Genomic DNA, 25,788 nt, shown 5'->3' on the forward strand with positions numbered 1-25,788 from the left:
TCTCTTTCTCACTCCTCTCTCTCTCCCTCATTCTCCTCTCCCTCCTCTCTCTCTCTCCCTCCTCTTTCTCTCTCCCTCCTCTCTCTCTCTCTCTCTCTCTCTCTCTCTTTCTCTCTCGCACATTTTCTCCTATACTGTATTCTAGCATATCTCTCGCTTACTCGCTCGTATTCGCTGCTGTCTACTTCTTCAGCGCTCTCGTAGCGCCCCTGGTGTCGGGAAAGCAATGTGCACGCATATACCCATTCCTCTGCGTCTGACATTTCTTATTGAATCGAAATTTTCCGTGATTCAGACTTTATCTTAAAATGCCTCCACTTAGAAACAACGTACACAAAAAGCACAAGAGCACTTTTCTTCCTATCTTTTTAAGGCCGAATCGATTGGGACTAAAAATACCTCGATCGGTTCAGCCATTGGTGAGATATGAATATCTCACCTCGTTTCAACTCGCAGTTTCGCGTAATATAGGCACAGTGTGAACCACTATGAAAGAAGGAGGGCGTACTAGGTGGCGACGGGACGCCGTGTGTTCGGGACCTGCATCTTATTTTTGTTCCGAAGAGAAAAAATATCGAGAGCACGATAGTCGCTAGATCTGGTCTTTTGCTTGCCGGGCGACTGCTTTAACCACTGAGCTACCTGACGCTCACGACATTCTCCTCTCCCTAGCCGTTTTTTTTTTATCAAGAGGCACGGTAGTGCCTCTTAATAAAAACGGCTATCAAAATAAGAAAAGGAAAACATAGATCACTTTTAACACAATCCCAATGGTCAACACAATAATAATCCTGCAAATAGCTTTCTAGGATACTATTTTACTTTTTTTAATTTCGCTTTTCGAAATTATGCACGCCCACCAACTTTGGTATTATGACTATTCAGAAAATTATCCCTTAGAGATTATCCCTTTGAGAACAATGTATGTCCACTAGAATTTTATATAAGAAACTATATTATATTGTATGCAAGTAATACGTATATATAAGATAATTATCATTAACATTATAATAATATTATAATAATTATAATAATACTTACTACAAGAATGGTTATTCCAATTCAAATTATTTCACAAAGCAATTGTAATCGCAAGTGTCATATAAATGAAAATATTTTTTCCTCAGTATATAATTTTCACATACAATTTTCTATTCCTTATTTTCAAGTGCTATGATAATCCATTTATACGATTTTATATTTTAATTTTAGATTCTTATTTGAGCGATGCTATTCCTTATGACTGTATACAAACTTGAAAACTTCCGTCGGTAAATTACAATGAGAACAATTACAACGAGGTGCTAAATGCACGTTCCTGAAGGTTTCTATTCTGTCTACGTGTGCGTGGATTAACGTCCTCCTTAAAAATAATATATGTGCCTGAGACAATCGCATCATCGAAGTATTCCGACAATTGAGGATCAACGATAAACACGATATCTCGATAATGCCAAACGAAATCAAAAACAGAGTTTGCAAGTTCATCGATCGATACACAGTATGTAATAACATGACGATGCTAATTTACCAGAACACACTTACTGACCTTATAGCTGCAGAACGACGCGAATCATGAGAACCATTCAGACTTTGGATAGCGTCTCCTTTCACTTAAGGGAATGACGCGGGACACGATATAACATCAGAAGCGTGCCAAGAAAGTTCGTTTATGCATCCGCCGCGACTCCGCGACAGACGAGCCGGAAGTACGCCCACGATTTCAGTCGGCGTCCGGAACATCTCCGGCCGGAGCACCGCTTCGATTGATTCAAGAATGAGACACGTCACGATATTATGAGACACTTGGAGAACTGTTTAAACGGTTTATCCAGGCGGACGTCGAAGAAGTCCTGCGAGAAGGCGTCACGGCGCTTAAGGTCCTTGATTACCAAAGCTAGAAGGTGGGGCCTGACGACCGAGGAGGTTGCTGAGCTGTCGGCAACAAAAAAATTAGTGCCGCCCCGCGTCACCTCGACCTCGACCATATGGACAACCTTGGCTATGATCTCGCTGCTCCTCGCCGGTGGCATCATCCTCGCATTCATTTGCGCTCCCTGCGTCACACGAAATAAGATATGAGGTTGAATTTGATATATGGTCCGACAGATTCAAAAGAGATTCAATGCAAATAGGTAAGCCATTGTTAATAAGATATTGTATGTGTTTATAAAAGAAATTAATTATTTATTAAGTGTACAACTTTGCTTCCGTCGTTTTTTCCGAAATTCGAGGCTTTATTGTAAAAAACTGGTTATACATTTATGATTCAAAGTATTGTCTATCGTTGGCCACTACTTTCTCCCATCTTTCAGGCAGCATACGAATCTTGCGTTGAAAAAACTGGTCATCTTTTGAAGCGATTCATGAATCGATTCAATTTCTTACTTCTTCATAAGAGCGGGAGTGCTGGTCAACCAGGCCGTGTGGCATTGATCGAAACAAGTGATAGTTAGAAGGAGCAACGTCTGGAGAATATGGCGGATGGGGTAGGACTTCTCATTTCAACGTTTCCAAGTATGTCTTGATTACTTTCGCAACATGGGATTGAGCATTATCATGCTGCAAAATCACTTTATCGTGTCTCTCGTTGCATTGCGGCCGTTTGTCTTTCAATGCTCGGCTCAAACGCATTAATTGCATTCGATAACGATCGCCTGTGATTGTTTCAGTCGGTTTTAACAGCTCATCATACACTACGCCGAGCTGGACCCACCAAATACAGAGCATGACCTTGGTGCCGTGAATATTCGGTTTGATCGTCGACGTGGAAGCATGGCCGGGATATGCCCATGATTTTCTGCGCTTGGGGTTATCGTGATGAACCCATTTTTCGTCCCCAGTCATAATGCGATGCAGAAATCCCTTCCGTCTTTGCCTTTCAAGCAACTGTTCACAAACAAACAAACGCCGTTCAACATCTCTCGGTTTCAACTCGTATGGCACCCAATTTCCTTACTTCTGAATCATTCCCATGTCTTTGAGGCGTTTTGAAATTGCTTGTTGATTCACTCCCAATGATCGTGCCAATTCTTTTTGACTTTGACACGAGTCTTCATTAAGTAATGCCTTCAATTCTGCATCTTCGAAAACCTTCTCTCTTCCACCGCTATGCCGGCCTTCGACGTGAAAATCACCGTTCTTGAAGTGTTGAAACCACTCACGACACGTTCTTTCACTAATAGCGGCCTCACCATACATATTTGAGAGCATTCGATGAGCCTCAGCCGCAGATTTCTTCATATTGAAGCAGAAAATTAAAACCTCCCGCAAATGACGAGAATTTGGCTCGTAAACTGACATTTTCAATCGAGAATAACTTTATGATGCAGACACAAATCGACTAATGTTTCTATGGGGTTATATTGACAGATACCCAAGTTTATTGCATGACGTCTATGATCTATTTATTTCGATCACTACTTACCGCTAAAGCTATCTATAGGAAAGCGGCGAAAGCAAAGTTGTATACCTAATATAAAAAATATTGTGGCTGTTTTATTTTAATAATGATAATGATAATGATAATGATAATGATAATGATAATGATAATGATAATAATAATGGGATTCTTAGAGTAAGGATAGCATAATTCAAATTAAAACATTTAATTTATATTATTTATATTTTGCATGATTAAAACGTAGTTTCTCGATACAAACAAATGATTAACTGTAAAAGGAAAGCAACAATCATTTAACTATTTGATTATTTAATGGAAATTTTTAAACACCGCGTTTTTTATATAAATATTATAATAAACATACTGTTAATAAATAACGTACTATTTTTTTTTGTTATAAGGAAAAAGATATATGTCCTTTCTTTCTCATATTTTCCGCTATAACAAATATTTTTTTATTGCAAATGTCTCATTCTCTTGTGGAGAATGCAATATTACATAATTGACATAACAATAATGACACTTTTATAATAACATGGACCGCATAAATAGAGTTCATAGACACTTTTTATTTTATATCCGATAATTTCAAATGGAAACATAGTTTGAGTTGTTATATCTACATATATAGAAATCCCGACGTTTATTCAGCAGATGACGTGTATATTTTTATCAATTATTTCATATAATCTAGATGCGCTTTATAATGCAGCGAAATTTTAATTATATATAAAATAAATTAGATATGAAATAAATTAATAATAAACATAAAACAGATACTTCATGGGAAATATGGCGGAATTAAAATATTTTGATTAATCGTTACATAGTATAAGTAATGTTTACATGCATTATAAATGAATAATGGCGTCTCGAACAAAGCTGCTCCGTAGAATTCATTGCGCGTTTTATACTTGTTAATGAAAGCCTTTGAAACTACGCGTTTGCGTCCTGTAGTAAATTTCCATTGTGTCGCGCTTAATATAATCATTGAAAGCCATTATGATCCAAAACTACAATGACCAATTTTATACAAAGCGCAGATTTGTAATACATGCGGTTTATAATCGAGGCAGAAATACTTCATATGTAATCCCAGAATTTGTTTGTTAGCGTTTAAACGATATATGTTAAACTAAAACGAGATTTAACTGCTAAATAATTCAAAACAGTAACTAAAAGTCGCATAATCTCGATAAATTCGACTTTGGTCATAAAGAATACAAAAGAAACATACCATCCCATGTCAATTATCATGGTTACAATGAAATACAAAAATTTCTTTCGTGTATTTATAATAATATCTGGAAATTTAAATTCATTAGTTAGTTACAACATACTTACACAATTCCTTGATATAAAGCGACCTATTGACACAAAAAGAAACATGAAAGAAGGAAAGAGAAAAGAGAAAGAGAAAGAGAGACGGCGCATGTCCGCGCGTTTATACGCCGCACGATTTTAATAGTCAGTGCGTAAAATACAAAGTTACGCACACGCCAGACATCAAACATTTTAACCGTTATTCCATGCAGTCGTATATTGTAAATTTTTCATGATTTTCATAATGTCTAACCTTTATTACCGCGCCCATATTTGTCCGTGCATAAATGCTCCATGTTGTGCAACACCGCACGAGCGATAAAACCGTTCATTAATTAGTCGCCATAAAAAGCAGCGTTATTTATATCACCGGATGAAAAAAGTCTCTCTCTTTTTCTTCAGCTTTCTGTTTTTCTTCCTTTTCTGTTTTCTTTACTTTTTCTTCTTGTGCCCGCTAAGTCGCGACAGTTAGCGGGCAATGGCAGTGATAGTGGCGAAAACGCATAACCACCACCACGCAACGCCACCATCGTCGGCAACGCAATTGCCGGAAGCGCGCTAATTAAAAGCCCAACGTATCGTTCATCATCATACGCGGCGCTGATTATCCGCCCCATTGCCCTCGTAAATTTCTAATTTAGACTCCGACGAATTTATCCGCGATGTTCTCTCGTGTGCGTTGCCAGCACGTGACCGACCTCTGCAACGGCGCGCATAGTAACAATACCTCGCGTTACACGGTATGCCAGAGGATAGCGACCGCTGCATAGGCGTTTCAATTATTTTACAGCTCACTGAATTTACATAACGGAATAGCCCGTGGTATCGTCGGTTCATTATTTATCGGCATCAATCGGTTAAAGCGCAACGGCCATGCAGGTTCACGCCGTCTAATGGAGATTGCAGAGTATAGTTCGCGTTCTTGTTTGTCGACGATCGACGATTTCCAATCGTCAATCGATTTGTTTTTCAAAGTCGAATTAACGAATAGAAAAGGGAACTCACGTTCCCAAGCATATTAGGATGTAATTATCCGGAGCGCCATTTTTTGCCATATACGAAACGAATTGTCGTGCCGTTCTGTTTCATTCCCTACAAGTGTACTTTGAAATTATTTACAAGTTTAAAATTTCATGGTATTACTCAAAGATAAAACTAATTTTTGAATGCCACATCAAAGACACGTATAAATTTTATTTTCTACACGAGCAAATAAATGTTCGATATAGCATATAGCATATATAAGAATAATTACATAGAAATAAAAGAGAGAAAGAGAGAGAGAGAGAGAGAGAGAGAGAGAGAGAATTACAGTTTTCCCTAATATAAATTTTCTTCAATTTTATTATATTTTTAGTAGTACAAAAATGGATTATTTGTACAATTTATTTTGCTTAGGAATATAATAATTTTTTAATAATAGACTGAAAAATGGTCATGAAATTTTAACTATAAAATTTTTACTATAAAAAACTATAATAATTTTTACTATAAAATTCTCTGGGTATAGTAATACATTATATAAATTAATAATTTTAAGAAGGAAATATTCCTCAATTTTTCGGTTATATTTTCTCTATTGTAATTATTTAAGATACGTTTGAAGAGAAAATGATGCTCAACATTCTCTCTCTCTCTCTCTCTCTCTCTCTCTCTCTCTCTTTCTCTATCTATCTATCTATTTATCTATCTATCTATCTATCTTTCTTCCATCCTCTTTTTTAAAGAGATATCATATATCAATTACATACTACATTACGAATAACATTTATGAGACAGAACTTATGAGACAGAACTTATGAATTTATGAGACAGAAGAAATGAGAAATTCGTTAAATGAGCATCATTTCTGGATAAAATCGCCGAACGCCGCATACTCATATTATACTCACATTACAATGTGAGTTCAAGTGTGTTATTTACAGTATATTATGTTAATTCCTTATTTCGCATAAACTGCGGAGGCAAACTAAGTAGCTATGTATATTCATACACGAACGTATGTCGAAACTTACTAACCCCCGTATAATGCCAAAATATTGTCTGGGATTTACGTATAGGTCTAATAAGGCGGTAGATTGAACCTAATTCTTTGACTTAAAGTCATAACGTAAATTTGCCGCAACATTGCATGCAAGGCCCTCGCGAACCTATGAAATGCCAAATGGATATTTTGCACGTTTGCACGAATTATTAAATAAAATTATCGTCCCTGGAGAATTATTGAGAATTATCGATTAAAGGCATATCGAAATCTTGCGATATATATGACATATCATCTTAATTTAATTCGTCGATTATGTTGCAGACAGAGGAACGATATAATGAAAACGAAGGAGAAACAGTGTGGAACACGAAGTATGTACTTCAGTATATCTGTAAGAACTATGTAATTCTAACATGTACAATAAAAACAATTTGCAAAACGCACGTCACATCGCAAATACCCATCGGGAAGTTACCTACTATGAATTAAATATATATGTGAGTCATGTAAGAGAAAACGAGTATTTTTTTATATAATGTACGCGTAAACACATGATGTACTGATGACATATAAATCTCTCGAGAATTTTACCGATTCAACGAGAAAATTTGAATTACTTACATATAGTATAACAAGTTATACTTTTACCGACAATGTAAAGATTTCTGATACAGTATAAATTAATAATTAATAATTAACAATTTGTATGAATATATATAATAAATATAAGAAATAATTGAATCCACACTATTGTCAGGAATTGTTAGGGCCATATCAAATGTAATATTTCTTATATATTTGCAATTTGAACTTTTAACGTGCCAAAACTTATAAAAAATGCAAAGGATATATGTATTATGCATCAGAAAACTGTTACTTAACATTAAGAATATATCAAATTGTATGTCAAACTTTACTATGATATTGCTCAGTCGTAATCATAATTTATCGATATTAATCAAAGAGACGTGTAAATTTCACTTTTTATACGAGCAAATAAATATTCGGCGATGCGTACATGATGATAATTACTAATACGTTTGTTAATTCCCATTTTTAAGAAAGGGATATTTGAAATCGTTATATTTTTAAAACTGTTTTACTCTTTCCCGTTCTGATGCCTCTATTATATTTACTTGAAATTAGTTTAATAGGAAAATAAAGTTCAATGTCCTCTCTCTCTTTCTCTCTCATTCCTTTTTTCCCCACCTTTGTCTTTTGTCACTTCCATATAAAAATTTAAGCACAACTTATGTTTAAGTGAGGAAATTCGTGTAAATTATTATATCCTTATAAAATAAATTATTGACTTGTATACATATACATGCATCATTCACTCAATAAATTCGCTGTTCACAAACTTACAAAATTCATACGATTCCAAACTTATTCCAATGTTATTTCGTTCCCAATTCATTGAATTTTGTTCCTCCAGTAGACCGTGCGACAAATAATAATATTATATGACAATATTAACTCAATAGCAAGGATGGGAGAAAATATAATACGTTATTATAAATTCTTTCATTTACTAATGGCTTAGCAAATGTATCAATTTTGTTTCTCTTTTCGTTAACAATGGTAATCTCGATGAAATTATATTTTCTGGCTAACAATAACAAACGTAATTGTTACTTTTATCATTATTATTTTGCACATACATAATATATGTATATTAGATGAACGGTAACAAATTATAAAAAGAACATGTTTATAATTTAGTAAAAAATCAAGGAAAAAAGTAAGGATTCGTTACTTTTGAGTTACGAGAACGAATAACAACAACAGTAACGAGTTCACTTTGAAAAAGTAATTTTTCCAGCCCTGCGTAAATATTAATAATATCTTATGTACACATGGCCGCTACTACGCTTAAATTCTCTCGTATGAGTCGTCCAATGATTGTGGTTGCCATTACTTTGAAACACGACGTATCCACGCGGCTAAACAGGATACGATCACATCCATATTCCGCGTATACCCGTAATCATATACTCGCGACGTGCTATTTCACGAGCGAACAAAGTTAATACGCCGCATTCCTTGATGAAGCGCGCAAGGACAGCGATTTTAACGGCCCGATTGATTGAAATACGTACGATATTATTTCGTAGCACCACAGCGCGCACAGTAATGACAATTTCAGTTTGTGTGTCTGCACACGATACTACAAACGATCAGCATCGTTTTATCCATTAGGCATTGGGAAGGCATAGCATCTAGAATAGTAAATAGCTTATAATATCTGTAAGCTCCCAAAGACTCACAAACATATCCTGAAAGGACTAGAGACTAAAAAGATAAATACTCGAATATTTTCAACAAGTAGTTATTATCATCTGAATAATGTAATTTCCATTAACGTAACATTCTTATAATAGCGTAATGAGATACATATGAGATTTTACCATCACTGAGAAACAAATTAGTTTGAGTACTATTTTTAATACTTTCTTTCCATTTTTCCCCTTTCCTTTTTTCATGAGTCATATAAGTATTTCCAGAGAGATTTGCATGATTATCATTGCATATTTGCATGATTGATATGCGACAATTGATTGATGGCAACTTTACAATAATAAAAGTTTACAATAGAGCAAACAGCTTCGATTAGTTTGATCTTGATATTGTCAGACATAACTCTGAATAATCTTTCGAGAGGTTTTAGCCATTACTGATTGTTTATAAACCAGAAAAATTATAAACTAAAAAAGTTTCAAAACTACGATGTGATAATTGTATCAGGTGCAGTAAAAAGAAATCCATTATATTTCCAATAGATGGCTTTAGTTATCTGTATCTCGCGTTGTATAAGTCCGATCGGGTTCCACTAGATGGCGTTAGAAAGATGAGATTCCGTACTAAAAAAACTTTTGTAACAGTTTTGTAATTAGTTGACTCAGTTTTGTTTGAGCGCGCGTCAAAGATGGACACTAGCAAAGAGAAAATACGCTATATTTTACAGTTTTTCTTCGATAAAGGCGAAAACGCAAGCTAGGCGGCTGAAAATGTGAATAGTGTTTATGGTCCTGATACTGTAACAGCCAATCACGCGCAATTTTGGTTTCGTCGATTCCGTTCCGGTAATTTCGATGTCAAAAATGCACCACGCACTGGAAGGCCAATTGTCAAAAATATCGATAAAATCATGGACATTGTCGAGTTCGATCGTCATGTAAGCACTGTTTCGATTGCCCAAGAGCTAAAGATTGCACAAAAAAGCGTTTGGAACCATTTGAATAAGGCTGGATACAAAAAGAAGCTCGATGTATGGGTGCCACACGAGTTAACGCAAAAAGACCTCATGGACCGAATTTCCATCTGCGAATCGCTGCTGAATCGCAACAAAATCGACCCATTTCTGAAGCGGTTGGTCACTGGTGATGAAAAGTGGATCACTTACGACAACGTCAAGCGAAAACGGTCGTGGTCGAATCGCGGTGAGCCGGCGGAAACGGTGGCCAAGCCAGGATTGACGGCCAGGAAGGTTATGCTGTGTGTTTGCTGGGATTGGCAGGGAATTATCTACTATAAGCTGCTCCCCTACGGCAAAACTCTTAACTCGGAACTGTACTGTCAACAATTGGACCGTCTGAAGGAAGCAATCGGCAGCTCCTGAATTTTCAAGAGCGTTCGCATATGAAAAATATATTAGGATCGTACTGTTACTTCCTGTAGATTTAATTAGTAAAAATTCTTTCCTCTCGCGGATTTATATTCTCCTAATATAACTATAATAGGAATATATACATATATAAATATAAATTAGGAAACAGACCCATCTGGCGAACAGCCGTCGCGCCAAATGTAAGGCGATTCGGGAAAATTCCATAACAGGAAACAGTGCCCTGTTATAAAAATCTACGTCTTCGTTTAAAGTTTACATCTGGGTAGTGTTCGCCAAGTGTGTCCGTCGTCCTAGCCATAAAAATTTGAAACTCCGCGCTAACAAACCTTCAGTAAAACAAAGCAACACAGAGCATTCCTGCTCTAAAACTTGAAACTTACATCTTCCCAATCCAAAGCCATATGTGCCCTATCAGTTAACCAACAAAGCTTACTTCACTGATAGTCGTAAAATCTGATCTCAGCCTTTGATTTACGGCATTTTGATTTTTCCAGTCGGCCACTTGTATACATTTCTCTATCTCAAGAATCCACCACCTCCACGCTTGTCGCGCCTAATTCATTCAGCCAATCATATCATATCCACCTAAAACTATGAGACATCTACGCTCCACCCTTTAGCCCTTCCATATTCATATCTCCAAAAACTAACTGTCTCCTCCCACGATGTCTTTTAACTTTGCTAATGGCTGAGACTTTTTCCCACTAAGACCAATTCACCCCTTCCTCAAAAGCCATCTCTCTACCAACCCTGATAGCTTCTGCCTCCGATTATCACTATAAAAACCGCGGCAATCCGCCTCCGCGACACACTACTTCTACTTCTACCATTACTTCTATTCTGAGAGACAGGAAAAAGAGCAGATTCACATTCACTTAGATTCTAGATTCAAAAGACCTGTAAAAACGCGTCCTTAGACTCAAATTCGTCTTCGGTTTTGTTTCGGCACTACACATACTCTTACGTCCTCTGTCCTATTTTTTTTTTTGGGGATAAAAATAAAAATTTAGAATCAGTGCTATTGTGCCATAATTGGACAATTGGAAGGGAGTCGCACAACCCATCCCAACCTACAGAGCAGGAGCCGCCTATCAACCGTTATATCTTGTTCATTTCTCGCATCCCAGGAATCACCAGTAAGTTACATTTTCTTTGCTTCTAACTTTTCTACCACCATCTTATTAATTCCCCATATTATTGAAATCCGTTTTTAGTAGGTCATTATTACAACATAGGAATAACCCTCCACCACGTTTTCCGAACGTTCGAGGCAGTTTTTGATATTAGCGATCCAGACCAACTTACGTCTCAGATCCACTACCTCCGAGCCATAGTTAATATAGCGTTAGGAACTGATTATCACCCGGATCCTACACTTCTACCCCCTTACCTTTTTCCTCGTTTTTTCCCTGGTACTCCGCCTTCTTCTCCTACACACGCGTCCCCGCCTTCAACCCCTTCGATATCTTATTCACCAGTTTCCTTCTCCGAACTATCTACTCCCTTAAATTCACCCGACCACTCACGCTCCCCCTCACCCGACTAACTCTTTACTCATATTCCTTCCTTTTTTTTATTATTTCCTCCTTCTTTCACTTCTCATACATACACACATACACATACACAGTCATTCATCAATTGTATTAAACCGCGCCGTAATTCATTTTGTTATTATACTCATTTTAATAAATCTGTTTATATTTCATTCTTTTTCCAATTGATTTCAAAATCACATACATCCTTCCAACAGTCAACTCATAGTCCTATCCCCGGTAAAGGGATTCGCGTCCATGACCGAAAACGGTCGGGCCGTTTTCCTTCAATTGCCTGGCGTAATCTCTCTAGTTGTCCACAGTAGAGTTGAGAATCAATCGTCTGACCAACTGGAAGTAGCTCATGGTGGACGATTCCCTTCCAGTCCCACCACACACCTTTTTCGGCGTCAATCCTGGCTTCGCGAACGCTTGTGACGGCTCACCATCCCTTGTCCACGATCTTTGACACTTCTGATTGTCGTATGTGATCCATTTTTCATCACCGGTTATGACACGTTTCAGAAATGGGGCGATTTCATTGCGTTTCAGCAGCGCATTGCGGATGTTAATTCTATCATGTTTTTCGCGCTCAACTCATGAGGAACCCATACATCGAGCTTCTTTTTGTAGCCAGCTTTGTATAAATGGTTCAAAACAGTTTTGTGGTCAATGCCTAGCTGCATACCAATATCGACACTGCTGATATGCTTATCTTGCTGGACTTTTTCAAGAATTTCATCAGCTTTTTCAGTGATTGGACGACCAAAGCGTGACTTATCTTTCACATCAAAATTACCAGAACGAAAGCGAGCGAACTATTTCCGCGCAGCAGATTTTGATAAAGTACTTTCACCGTGCACAGTACAAATTTTGTCACAAGCTTGCGCAGCGTTCTTCCCCTTGTCGTAATAATATTGCAAAATATAGCGCAATTTTTCATTACTTTTCTCCATTTTCAAACGCAAACAACTTTCCAACCACTGCACCAATTTCGATATTTATACACTCAGAGTAACGCTCGAAGTATCACCTTTTCAACGAGCGTTTAGTGGTGTCGCTGCGATCTATGTTTCCTGAGGTATTTGCAATTGACGCCATCTATCGGGAAAAACGCCACGAACTTTTTCCCAGACCCAATATATATATATATATATATATATATATATATGTATACATATATATATAATATGTATCATATATATATATATAATTATCTATATTATATGTATACAGGGTATGTAAAAAATACCGGGACGGTACTGAAATATCATAAAAACTAAGCATTTTTTAGAAAAAAATATTTCAAATAAGAAATGTGAGTTTCAAAAGATCTATTTACTGACATTAAGAGTTTGACCTTGGGTGGCGTTGCCAAGGTCAGGACAAGGTCACTTTGAATTTTTTAAAAAAGCCCCTCTATTTTTTATTGCATATTCTTGTAACCCTTCTTCAGACCTTTTTAAAGCACTATAATTTTTGAATAAGCTGTTTTGAAGTTATCGAGCTTTTTATGATAAGATATCCAGCCAACGGCTGAAGCAATTTCGTAACTTGTATTTCAGACACATGTAATATTAAAAAGTAATATTAATGTACTAAATTTATAACAGCACTAAAATTCACCTTCGATTCATTTCAAATCAATTGCGATGAATTTGACTTGAAGTAGAGCACATTACTTGTACATGATACGCGTTGTTTCATACGGAAAAGATAAATGATTTTTCTTACTGATTTTTCTTTCTTTAATTGAATTATCGATTTTATTACCTAATTAATATAAATTTCTGTTTATTGGATAAATCTTTTTGTTTCCTAGTTCATTTATTAGACTTTACATTTTCTTTTAGAGATTGACATTATTCTCAAACGCTTTTGTAAGGATTTCCTCAATTTTTATTTTGCTTATTTCTGTACATTTTTTTCCATTTAGTTTATTTTAAAGTATTGTTGATAGTTATTCATTTGTTTCCAAAATCCTATCTCGATCATTTTTATCAATTAAAATACAACACCTTACCGAACGCAATAGAATATCTGTCTTGATGATGAGGGGCTGGGGTGATAGATTAAGATCGTAAAGATTTCAAGATGTAAAGGATCCTTTCGATATAACTTTTCGAGATGAGAATACTCTTATTTCGAAATCAACTGTTGAAAGAACTGTAAGGCCGTTTGAAAAAACAGGAAGCGTTACAAATCGTCTTAAAACAGGAAGGTCTGCCGTAGCAACAAATGAAGAAAAAAATGATTAAAAAGGAATAAATTTCGCCAATATAAAATACGACTTGTTCATGAGCTAAACGAAGACGATTTTGATTGACGTGTTCAGTTCTGTGAGACTACGATAGCGAAAATAGATGCAGAACCTGACTTTTTATCTAATATAGTCTTCTCAGATGAAGCAACGTTTCAATTAAACGGTATTGTTAATAGATATAATTGCAGATTATGGTACGAACCCTCACTGGATGTGAGAACACAATACGCAATATCGACAGAAATGGAACCATGAAAGAAGGAGGGCGTACTAGGTGGCGACGGGACGCCGTGTGTTCGGGACTTGCTTATTTTCGTTCCGAAGAGAGAAAAATATCGAGAGCGCGGTAGTCGCTAGACCAGGAATCGAACCCGGGTCGATTGCTCGGGTGAATCGAATGCTGGGCGACTGCTGTAAACCACTGAGCTACCTGACGCTCCACGTTCACGACACTCTCCTCTCCCTAGATAATGTTAAGAGATATCGTTCGGAAGCGACATCTCTAGTGCTATCCCGAGCGCACGGCGACTACAGAGAGAGGCATTGTTACTTGTACCTAGTGATACAAGCTGGTGGTCTCTCAAAGTCAAAGGTTGCTATCCTTTAAGATCTGCTGTCCATGTAATTAATAAGACCATTCTTTATTGAAGACAACTTGACAGTCATTCGCATGAAAACATGCTGAGAAATCAAATCGTCTCTGCAATCAACGCGATCGTTAGTGAAAATTTTCAACAGGTGTGGTATTAACAGAATGGTGCACCATCGCATTATGGACGAAACGTTCGTATTTATTTAGACACAGTTTTTCCTGAACGGTGGGTAGGGAGGAGAGGCACGATCGACTCACCAGCTCGGTCACCGGATTTGACACCTCCCGACTACTTTCTCTGAGGTCATCTAAAAGATCAAGTATACAAAACTAAACCTCGGAATCTAAATGATCTACGAGATCGAATTTTTGATGAAGCGGCACTTATATCTAATGAATACATAGAAGATGCTGATTCAGGTATTTATCATCGGTTAGCGATTGTCAAACAATGAATGGTGAACAATTTGAGCATTTGATACATTAATCGCGCTTTCAGTTGCTAGTTTTCCTTTATGATCATCTTGACTTAGCTGGCTGGATACTTCTTTGATCTCGCCTTGGCTGGCTGAATAATTCTTTGATCTTGCCTTGGCTGATTGGATATTTCTTTGATCTTGCCTTGGTTGGCTGAACATCTTATAAAAAGCTCAATAACTTCGAAACGGCTTACTCAAGGTGGAAAAAGTTATAGTGGTTTAAGAAGGTCTGAAGAAGGGCTACAAGAATATGCAATAAGAAAATAGGGAATCCCATTTAAAAAATTCAAGGTGATCTTGTCCTGACCTTGACGACGCCACTCAAGGTCAAACTCATAACGTCAGTAAATAGATCTTTTGAAACCTTATAATTTTTATTTAAAACATTTCTTTCTAAAATGCTTAGTTTTTGTGATATTTTACCGTCCCGGTACTTTTTATATACTCTATATATACAGGATGTTTAAAAAGTTTCGGTACGGCCGGGTAACTCTTGAAATATTATTTATTGTAAAAAACTTCTTCGACAAAAGTTGCAGGGAATAAAATAAATATATTCAATGGTGACTTTGACCTTTGACCTTGAGGTAATCTTCAAGGTCAAATGAAGGTTAATCCCGTTTTTTCAAATAGAAGCATGTATTTTTGATAGCGGGAATCGAAAGCGCGTAAAAAATTACGTCCAGATATGTCCTTAGTCATGTTGACCTTTGACCTTTAGGGGTCATTTCAAGGTCAAGGTCACTTTTGAATACCTTTTTTTATTCCCTGCAATTTTTGTCGAAAAAGTTTCTTACGACAACCAATATTTCCAGATTTATCCGGCCGTACCGTAACTTATGGAAGTGTAAGGTTCAATGACTTTGAAATGACCTCTAGAGATCTGTTTGCGAGCGCGATCTTCCCGCTCGATCGACTACGCCGCGACTGCCGGGATCACTCAGCGCTGAGCAGCGAGATCGATGGACCAACGGGTGAATGAAGCGGAGGCTGGAGGAACAGATGGCCAAGAAAGAATCCAAATGAAGGCTCGAAGTGCTTTTCCACCGTTTAATTTCACCACCAAAGATAGCTGCACTACTGGACGGGTTCACCGCGGGCTGACTGTCGAAATTGAGGCGCACGGAGATCTTGAGTCGCCCGAGCGGGTTCGCGCTACTCCGCGACCGGAGATCTTCGGGGCCGGTGAGATGTCACCGCCAACTGATGGAAATCTTGCTCGCGAACGCCGGATGGTCTTGTTCGCGGGCGAACAGGCGATCGCGAACACGGCGACGGCCAGCTCGGAGTGAGAGCGCGGCAGTAACTCGCTATTACAAGAAAAATACAAATTAAAAAAAAACCGATGAATTCCGCCATGGAAAGGAACCCGGCACCGCCGCTTTGCAATAGTGGCGTAGTTCGTGTGTCCAACAATATAGGACGAGGCCCATCAAATCAGGTGTCGAAAGTAACCAACTACGCACACGATATGCTCGATAGCCGATCATTAGTGCACATGCTGAATCCCTTGGCGATCAGCCACTATATTCTCGGCGCGATATCAGCGGTAGAATTTGCTAGAAACATCCAACTGTTGCGTGACGAGGAAAAGATAAACATAATTCGAATTATAATAGATCCACCGAGTTGGCTCGCCAGCTATTGTTTGGATGTTTGTATTTGGTTAGAATCGATTTCTCTTCACGATTTTGATCAACCTAAGTCGTATCTGACAGCGCCGAGAATATTCGACCAAATCGCAATAATTCGGTCGCATTTAAAGACTGAAATTAATCGAACTCTCGAACAAGATCAAAGGTCAACATGACTAAGGGTACAAACACAAAGGAAGCAGGTTTTCTGTTTTCCGATAACCAGTGCCGATAGGCGCGGACTATTGACACTTGAGGAGGACACACTAGACACGTGTTAAAGCAGGAAACCTGCCAGTTTCTGAGTTGATGTCTTGCAGTAAAGATGTCTTCATCCGATGAAGATGTTTTTCTGTTGGATATTATATCAAAAATACAAAGAAAAATATTTGGCATACACGAAATAAATAAAAGCAGAAAAAATAATAGTGAATACCATAATTTATTTGATAATCTCAAGAAAGACGAACAAAAATTTTTCCAGTACATAAGGATGACTCTGGAAACTTTTAATTACTATGATTTTTCTTTTATCCCAAATGAGAGGTCTTACAAATATTGCTGAAATTAAATTATCGATGTCCATTTGCAGCGTTTCAACAGGAGTCAACCGACGTTTACAATCGGAAAGAAGGAACTAAAAATTCGTTCCGGTAAATTCGCCCGCGCCGATGACACGCGCGGACAAGTCCGAACCTGCTTTTATTATGCGCGGTCTCATATGTTGACACGTATATATTCTTAATGCCGATCGGCGCCTATCGGCGCTGGCTATCGGAAAGCAGAAAACCTGCTTCCTTTATGTTCGTACCCTAAAAGCATATCTGGACGTAACTTTTCACGCTCTTTCGATTTCCGCTAACAAAAACACATGCTTCTATTTGCAAAAACGGGGTTGACCTTCATTTGACCTTGGAAATTTCCTCAAGGTCAAAGGTCAAGGTCACCATTGAATACCTTCTTTTTATTCCTTACAACTTTTGTCGAAGAAGTTTGTTACGATAACCAATATTTCAAGAGTTACCCGGCCATACCTGAACGTGAACAACATTCTATATACAGGTTGTCCCATTTTAATATCCCACCCCAAATAACTCTTCAGTATTAAAATTTTAAGAAAAGTGATCTAAATAAAAGTTGTAGGGATATAAGTGAGCTTATGATGACTTTTTTTCGGTCACGCAGGGGAAATCCTCATGAATACCCTCGACCCTTGGGGGGGGGGTCTGGGATTATGTCGGACTCTTACCGACTAAAACCCCTGCGGGATGTCTACCTGTCGGACCGTGAGGAGAGGAGTCAGGGGAACTGCTCCCGCATTCCCTCCCCAACCCCCCGGCCCCAGGGCTCCCTTTCGGGAGGGAACCCCTCGCCACCTGTGTACCGCGCCCTGTTCCACAAAGGGAATCCAGGGCGTGGTTCCTGGCGGGTTGCCCCGCTGGTTGGCCTTCTGGTGTCTCCGTTGAAGAAGAGAGAGAACATCCACCCTCCCTCCTTACCCCCTCCCTGCTAGTCAGGGAGGAGAGGATTTTGGGGGAATGGGCCTAGCCCCAACTGGGTGTTCCACTTCCCCTGTCCCTACCTGTCCGACGCGCGGGGGAACCAGGGGATCCACCTCGGACGAGTCCTTCGATGGGCTCGCCCTAATCGGATTCCTTGGATTCCCCCTACGGACGGAGTCGGGCCCGAGGTGGCCGAAGAGGAGGACTCGGCCCCCTGTTATCCAGGGGTCCTTCCTCCTCCCCGGCCGGTGCCACCTCGGGTCCGCTGCCAATGCCCTCCCCCCGGGGAGCGACGACTTCCCGCCTCCTCCTGAGGCGGTTCTCCGGTCGACGCTCCTACTCGGCGGCCTCCTTCTTGGACATAACGTCCCTGTAGAAGGAGGCCGCCGCCTCCCACACCTCCTCGCTCCCGCACATGGCCTGGACCAAGTACGGGAGCGAGATGTCTTCCTCCCTCCGCCCCGGCTAGGACACGGCGCTTCTCCCTCCAGGCTGGGCAAGCAGCCAAAGTGTGGTGCGCCGTGTCCATAAGGACGGGACAGTGGTGGCATCGGGTGGTGAGCTCCTTACCGATCCGGTGCAGGTACTTTCCGAAGCATCCATGCCCCGTCAGCACCTGCACCAGATGGAAGGTCAATCCACACCCCCTCTTGCCTGCCATCTCGGGCAGGCAAGGGCGGACAGCCTCGGCCGTCTCGCGCCCGTACCCCCGTAGGTCGGACAAAATGCTCCCCCCCACGTTTCCAGGGTACAGGCCACGGCCTGGGACTTCAGGCCTTTCAGGGCCCTGGCCGTCAGTTCTCCTCCTCGCGGAGCTTCTTAGTCCTCCAATAGAGGATTCGCCTCTCCTCGGCGAGGAGCTCCACGGAAGGGGAACCAGCCAGGGTGATCGCCGCCATGTACGATATTGTGCGGTACCTTCCTATCGCTCGAATGTACATTGGCCTCAGCGCTTGCCTGAGACAGCGAATGCCGTCCCGACAGGCGAGAAGCTGGGGCGCCCATATGGGCGCCCCGTACATGGCGATCAAGAGCACCGCACTCACGTACAAGTGGCGAGCACTTCATTCTGGATCCCCCTGGTTGCGCAGGAGGCTGGCCACCGCCAGCCCAGCCCTGTGCACCCTAGGGGTTAGTTGCCTGAAATGAGGCCTGAAGTCCCTTCAGCTGTCCAACGTCAGGCCGAGATACTTGATTGTCGGCCCGACGCGGATGTGGACGCCATCGACCAGAATCCGCGTCTCCGGCGGCGCCCCTCGACTGCCGTCGTGAAAAAACACGGCCTCAGTCTTTTAAGGCGCCACCTTGAGGCCCAGGTCCCGATGGTACTCACCACCGATGCCACCGCCGCACAGTGTGCCGAAAGCCCCGAAAAGTGGCCAAAATTAATTATGGCTGAACCAGGAAAGTTAGCCAAAAACTGATAATTGGAAATAGAACCGTAGCATGAGGAGTCATTTTTCCCGTAAAAAGGAAGTTGCAAAAATCAATGTTGCAATTAATTGTTATAAACAAATAACTAAATAATGACTGTAGAACAAAACTGATTACGCTACTCGATTCTACGGGAAAAAATACGAAAGTAACATAATAGCGTAATAACTAATAGCGTAATAAATAATATTGACATATTGTTTAAGTAAATAACACGTATATTTTTGTTTTTATTTTTTTTTATTTTTGTTTATTTTATTTTCTTTTGTTTTTATATTTTTGTATTATTTTATGATATATAGTTATTCACCATGCAATAAAACTGTATCTTCCAAAGTTGGAGCTGCTAACAATTGAAGAACTTCTGTAGGAAAAGGATCAGCTTTTTTAACAGAAGTTTGTTTGAACGAAATGACAGGGTCTGAGGAAAGCAAAAGTCTTTTAAATAATAATAATAATAATAATAATAATAATAATAAGGATTCCCATTTCTACCTAGGGGGAGATTTCTGTCACGGTAATGTTATAAAATAGTTTATATATATAAAAACAAAGCAACAAAAAATGTTTATTTTATATAACCTTTAGCTTTTATATTTATAATTTTCATATTTATATTTTTTATTGTTATTAGTTTTTTATATTTATATTGTTTATGTTGTTTATCAATTTATGATTTGTTCATTTTACGTTAAAAACTACAATTTTCCCTGTAAATGTTCACGGTAAACATTTTTTGTCATATACGTAACATATATGTTAAATGTTATGTACAGAGATTCTGCTACATATATAAGCTTTGTTGCGTTTCAGATATGTAACAAAAGTCAAATATATAGCAGAAACATCTCTGTGTATAACATTAAACATATATGTTATATATTCGACATAAAATGTTTACTAGGTTGCATTATTAAACAGTTGTTATCACGTTCGAAATAAATAAAAGTTTAAAGTTTGTGGTTAATTGTTAGTTTGTTTGCCAACGTCATAAATTTAACTAGAGTAAATTATTTTGGTCGACAATTTAATTTTGGTATGAATCGGTATTATCTACAACTGAGAGGATTTGACCGTAAGCGTATAAAGTATGGACCGCTGCTCATAAAATTTATCATATCTTTGTAACCGCTGGATACCGCTGTTTCTACTTCTGTATAAACATTAATAAACATCCTACCTTTGTTTTGACAAAAATACAACGTTGTGGCAGATCGTGAATTTTTTGTATGCCACGAAATAGATGATAGACAGTATATAAAATATAACTTCTTTACATTTAATTGTTATGTGATATAAGACATTCTAATATTATTTTCCTTGTAAATGAAAGTAAACGGATCAGATATTAAACAGGAAAAGTCATTTTGATCATGGAAACTTTTTCGAAGCAAAATCAGATATATCATTCTGAGGATTATAATCGTGCTATTTCTTACATCTCAATATATATAACTTTCATTCTACATATGTTCGTTATACAGTCGAATTCCGACGTACTTTAACTACAATTGATTAATTTGGACCTTTTCGAAAATATACTGTAAAGGAGAACCAAAAATTACGATTTTCATTTGTTTCTATTTTGGCCATGTTTAACGATTTTCGGCACACTGTGCGCCGCTTCGGCGTAGAGGCGCGCTTCCTCCCAGCTCCTTCCCCCGGCCGCCACTAACGTGTCGTCCGCGTAGCAGACGACGTGGCAGCCTGGGGGAAGGGGAGTGCGCAACACTCGGTCGAACGCGATGTTCCACAGCAGGGGACCGAGGACCGACCCCTGCGGAACACCGCGCTCCATTGCGCGCCGGCCTTGGACCCCGCCCTCCTTGGGGAAGGCGAGGTCCCTGTCCTTGAAGTATGCCGAGAGGACTCGCCGGAGATAGACGGGCACCCCGTGGTGTTCGAGGGCCCGTCCAATCTCCGGCTAGGGCAGAGTGTTGAAGGCGTTTTTTATGTCCAGGGACACCGCCAACAACACCCTGCCCTCCCCTCTCCACGACCGTCCCGGTCAGATCCCGGAGGTGTTGGATAGCGTCCAACGTGGATCTACCAGGTCTGCAGCGGTATTGACGGTCGTGGAGGTTCGGCCCCTCCGAGGACAGATGCTGGACGAGGCGGTCGGCAACGATGCGCTCCAGCATCTTGCCCGCCTCGTCCAGCAGGCATATCGGCCTGTAGGCCGACGCACTCCCGGGTGTCTTGCCCTCCTTGGGGAGGAAGACCAGTTTGGCCCTCCTCCACGCTGGGGGGAACACCCCCTCCTTGAGGCACCCGCTGAATACCCCGCGTGTGGCCGCGAACAGGCTTCCCTCGCCGAGGGCGAGCGCCCAGGCGCGGCCAGGAATTCCATCGGGACCAGGGATTTCCCCTTACCCCCGAGTTTCTTCCTGGCCCTGATGAGCTCCTCCAGACTCACAGCCAGATCCTCGTCCCAGTCTCCTTCCCCCATTTCTGGGGCAGGGATCCTGGGGGGACCCCCTTCCACCCTTGGAAAGAGGGTGTCCAGGAGCCCCTCGAGAGCCTAGCGTTTCCGTAGGTTGGGGCGCCCAAGGGCGGATCTTCCCCATCGCCCTTTTATATGGGCGCCCCCCTGGATCGTTCAGGGATCTCGTCAGTTGCTCCCAGGCCACTCGCTTGGCCTCGGCGATGGCGTCACGGAGGGCTTTCCTGGCGAGCAGGTAGTCCTCCTTCGCCCTCGTGACATCCCCGCCTCGTCGCTGGGTCCGGTAGAAATACCGCCTGGCCTGGACAGAGAAGTCGGGGAGATACGCGATTTCCTCTGTCCACCAGTATGCGACCCGGCGCCGGCGGGGGTGGGCTTGGGGCGACGTCGCACGCCGATGGCACAATGTCCACGATTTCCTCATCCCCTTTCAAGGGGCTGAGGGCCCACTCACCCGGCTTCTCGTCGAGGTACCAGGTGGCCACGAGGATGGACGCCCGAAACCTATCCGCGTCTAGTCGACTGAGTGCCCACCTTCTGGGGAGGGGAAGTCCCTCTCCCCGGGGCAGCGAGGGGCCCGCACCCGTGGAGGTTTGGAGAGGCGAAAGGCCCACACCATGTACCGATGATCAGATAGTGTTTCGCCCTCCACCTCCACCTTCCACTCCTGGAATAACCAGGCGGCCGAGGGGGTAGCCCAGGTCAAATCGATGACCGACTCCTCCCCCCCGCACACAAGTGCTGGCCGACCCCTTGTTCATTAGCAAGAGGCTCAACTCCGCTGCCCAGTCGATCACGGCCTCGCCCCGAGGATCCCGCTGCCGGGGACTGCAGCCCCATCCTTCCGAGTGGGCGTTAAAGTCCCCGGCGGTGACGGCGGGTGGGCGGTGGCACCCACGCACCACATCCCCGATTCTATCGAGGACCCCCTTTATACAGACGAGGTCTCCGAGGCCGACTTTGTTTCTATGGTGGTGGGGGTGGACCTCCACCACCGTAACGGACCCTCAGTCGACTGCCACGAACGAGGACCCCTTTTCCCTAATTCACAGGGAAGTGTCCCCGCCGCTGGGTTCGCTACTACGGCCACCGAGTCGTCCCGGCTGCCGAACCAGCTCGCACTGTTCGCCGGCACCCGGTACCGCTCGGCGGCCACCCCCAGCCCGGCGCCCAGCTCTAGGATCCTGTGTGACCACAGGTCCTGAGCCTGGGCGCCGTGGCCGAGGTTGTCCTGTAGGACCCAGAGCAGGGTGAAGGCTAAGCCTTCTCAGCCTCTTCCGGGCTACCTACAACCACCCCCTCTTGGGAGACCTCTGGCGGCGGAGCCGCTTCGGTCTCCCCCGAGGGGGCTTCGGCCATGGTGGTCCTAGACACGGGTACCTCCATTGACGCGGAGTCACGGGGGGTCCCTACCTCAACGTCCCCCTCCCCTCGGGAGTATGGGGGGTTCGTTATCTTGGGGATTCGGGGGTGGCACTTCCCACCGACTCCCCTTTTTCTACAATTGTTGGGAGTGTCCCTACTGGATCCACTCTCCCACCTTCCTGAGATCCGGCTCCTCTTCGGACTGGTCCGTCGTAGTTCTCGGCTCCGGGTCCTCCGTCGCCCTCCTCTTCCTTAGAGGCAGGGTTGTCACCTCCATCGGCTCATCCTCTGGCGGGGCGGGGGATGAGCTCCACCCTTGCTCCTTCCCCCACTTTTGTGAGAGGAGGACTGTTAATGCGACCTCCTCATCCACTTGGTCCCTTGTTGGCGAATGGGCAGGCTCCGTCACCAGGTCCCTCGTTAGGGAGGTGCTCACGTCGGCACCTCCCACTTGCAGCTCCCGGTCCAGTGGGGCCACCATAGGGGTTCGGGCTTCCCCCGCTTCGGCTCTTCCCTTCCCAGTCTGCTTCTCTCCCTCCTTTTTTCTCTTCCCCTTCCTTTTCCTTGTGGGAGGGGGCTTGCAGGCAGGCTCCCCGATCTTGTGACCGGCGGGCCTGCCTTCCTCGGCGCAAACAGGACAGCGTACCGCTGCCTGGCACCTCTTGGCGCAGTGGCCGAGGTTACCGCAGCGATAACAGAGACCGCTGTGGTCGACGGCACTAGTGCACTGCTCGCGCACGTGGCCCCGCTCCAAACAGCGGTAACACAAAGTTGCGCGAGCGGGCAGCGCCGTAACCTCGGCGCGGGTCCACCCCACCGGGACCCGCTCCGCAGCGGCGACTTTTGCAGCCGCCGCTAGCGGACACCGCACCACCACCGCGCCGACACCCCTCTGCGAGACGCTCATACCTCCTGTGGAAACTTCCTCGGGAGTGCACCCGCCAGAGAGGGCCGCGGCGGCCGCTACCTCTTCGGCCCCGGTTGTCGCGTCCAGAGATTCGTAAAGCTACGAATTTCTCCGGCTTTCGGACACGAAAACCGGAGCCTTTCTCCGCCGCCAGCTTGCGGAGCTCCTCCGCAAGCCGGTCGGCGGAAGGCTCCGCCTTGAGGCCAGGCACTTCGACAAGCATAGCCCCGTTGAGGGCTTGGCGGACTCCCAGGGGGACATTAATCCCCAAGTCCTCCGGCTTGACGCGGCGCCTGGCCTCCACCATAAAGTTATGGTATTCACCGCTGGGGCACGTGATTGTGACGGCCGCCGAGCGCGGCGGCTTCGGCTTGCTCCGTCCGGCGTTCTGTGCCCCCCTCCCAGGAATCCCCAACCCTCCTCCTTTGGGAGGGTTGGGGATTCCACCCTTACTCTTCTCCTCCCCCTGTGTCCTCTGCTTCCCCCGTCGGGTAAACTGCGCACATGTCTCCTGTGGCTGTTGTTGTCCTCCTGCGGGTCTAAGCGCCTGCCAGAGGCCACTTTCCAAAGGATCCCGGCCCCAGTCCTTCAGGACCTTCGTAGGGATACCCATCTTCGGCTCCTTCTCCTTTCCAGTTTGTGGACCAGGAGCCGAGCCCGCCCCTCCACCTGTCCGGGTTCGCTCCTGCTCCTCCTTCTTTCTTCTCTTTTTCTCCTTCTTCTTCTTCTTCTCCTTCCTCTTGGCCTTGCCCTTTTTTCCTTCTCCTTCCAAGGTGCCTGCCGGTTTCGCTGGTGATGGCGGAGCCGGTGTCCTCGCAGGAGTGGACTTCCCCTTCTCTTTTTGGACCGGAATTGGTGCTGTGGCCCCTACCCCCTCGTGCACCCGGCTGCCTCTTCTCTCAACATCCCGGCGGGCCACCAGCGCCCTCAGGCGGTCGAGCTCCGCCAGGATGTCATGAGAAGGGCCCGCGGTGACCAAGGCGGCGTCCAGGGCTCCTTCCACCCCCTCCGGTCTTTGCACTGGGGCGGGGGCCTCCTCCAGGAGATTGTCGTCGAATGACGGCACCTCCTCGGACGAGACCCTCCTCCCCACCTTTCCTTTTTCCTCCTTAGGAGAGGAGAACGAAGGATGAGTCTTCATCCTCCTTTTCTTCCTCCTCTTCCTTTCCAAGGTTTTTGTGTCCCTTAGATCCTCCTCCGTGGACGTGGATCCACTCGACGCCTTCGCGTACGTCCTCCTCCTCCTGGAACACGGTAAAGGGGGGAACTTGAAGGGATCGGGGACGAAGGCAGCAG

The 25,788-nt window shown here is 43.0% G+C and overlaps 1 protein-coding gene across 1 annotated transcript; it reads right to left on the reverse strand.

Moving 5' to 3' along the window:
- Positions 1-1,216: 1,216 nt before the first annotated feature.
- Positions 1,217-2,064, reverse strand: LOC105192076 (uncharacterized). Its single transcript, XM_011155953.3, has one exon. It carries the CDS (start codon positions 2,046-2,048, stop codon positions 1,788-1,790), a length of 261 nt encoding a protein of 86 aa, XP_011154255.1. The 5' UTR covers positions 2,049-2,064; the 3' UTR covers positions 1,217-1,787.
- Between the last annotated feature and the right edge of the window lie 23,724 nt (positions 2,065-25,788).

Source organism: Harpegnathos saltator, unplaced genomic scaffold (assembly GCF_003227715.2).
Source record: "Harpegnathos saltator strain DR-91 unplaced genomic scaffold, Hsal_v8.6 scaffold556, whole genome shotgun sequence".
Lineage (NCBI taxonomy): Eukaryota > Metazoa > Arthropoda > Insecta > Hymenoptera > Formicidae > Harpegnathos > Harpegnathos saltator.

Coding starts and splice junctions, on each gene's coding strand:
- LOC105192076 (XM_011155953.3), bottom strand. CDS start 2,048: ATGAATGCGAGGATGATGCCACCGGCGAGGAGCAGCGAGATCATAGCC.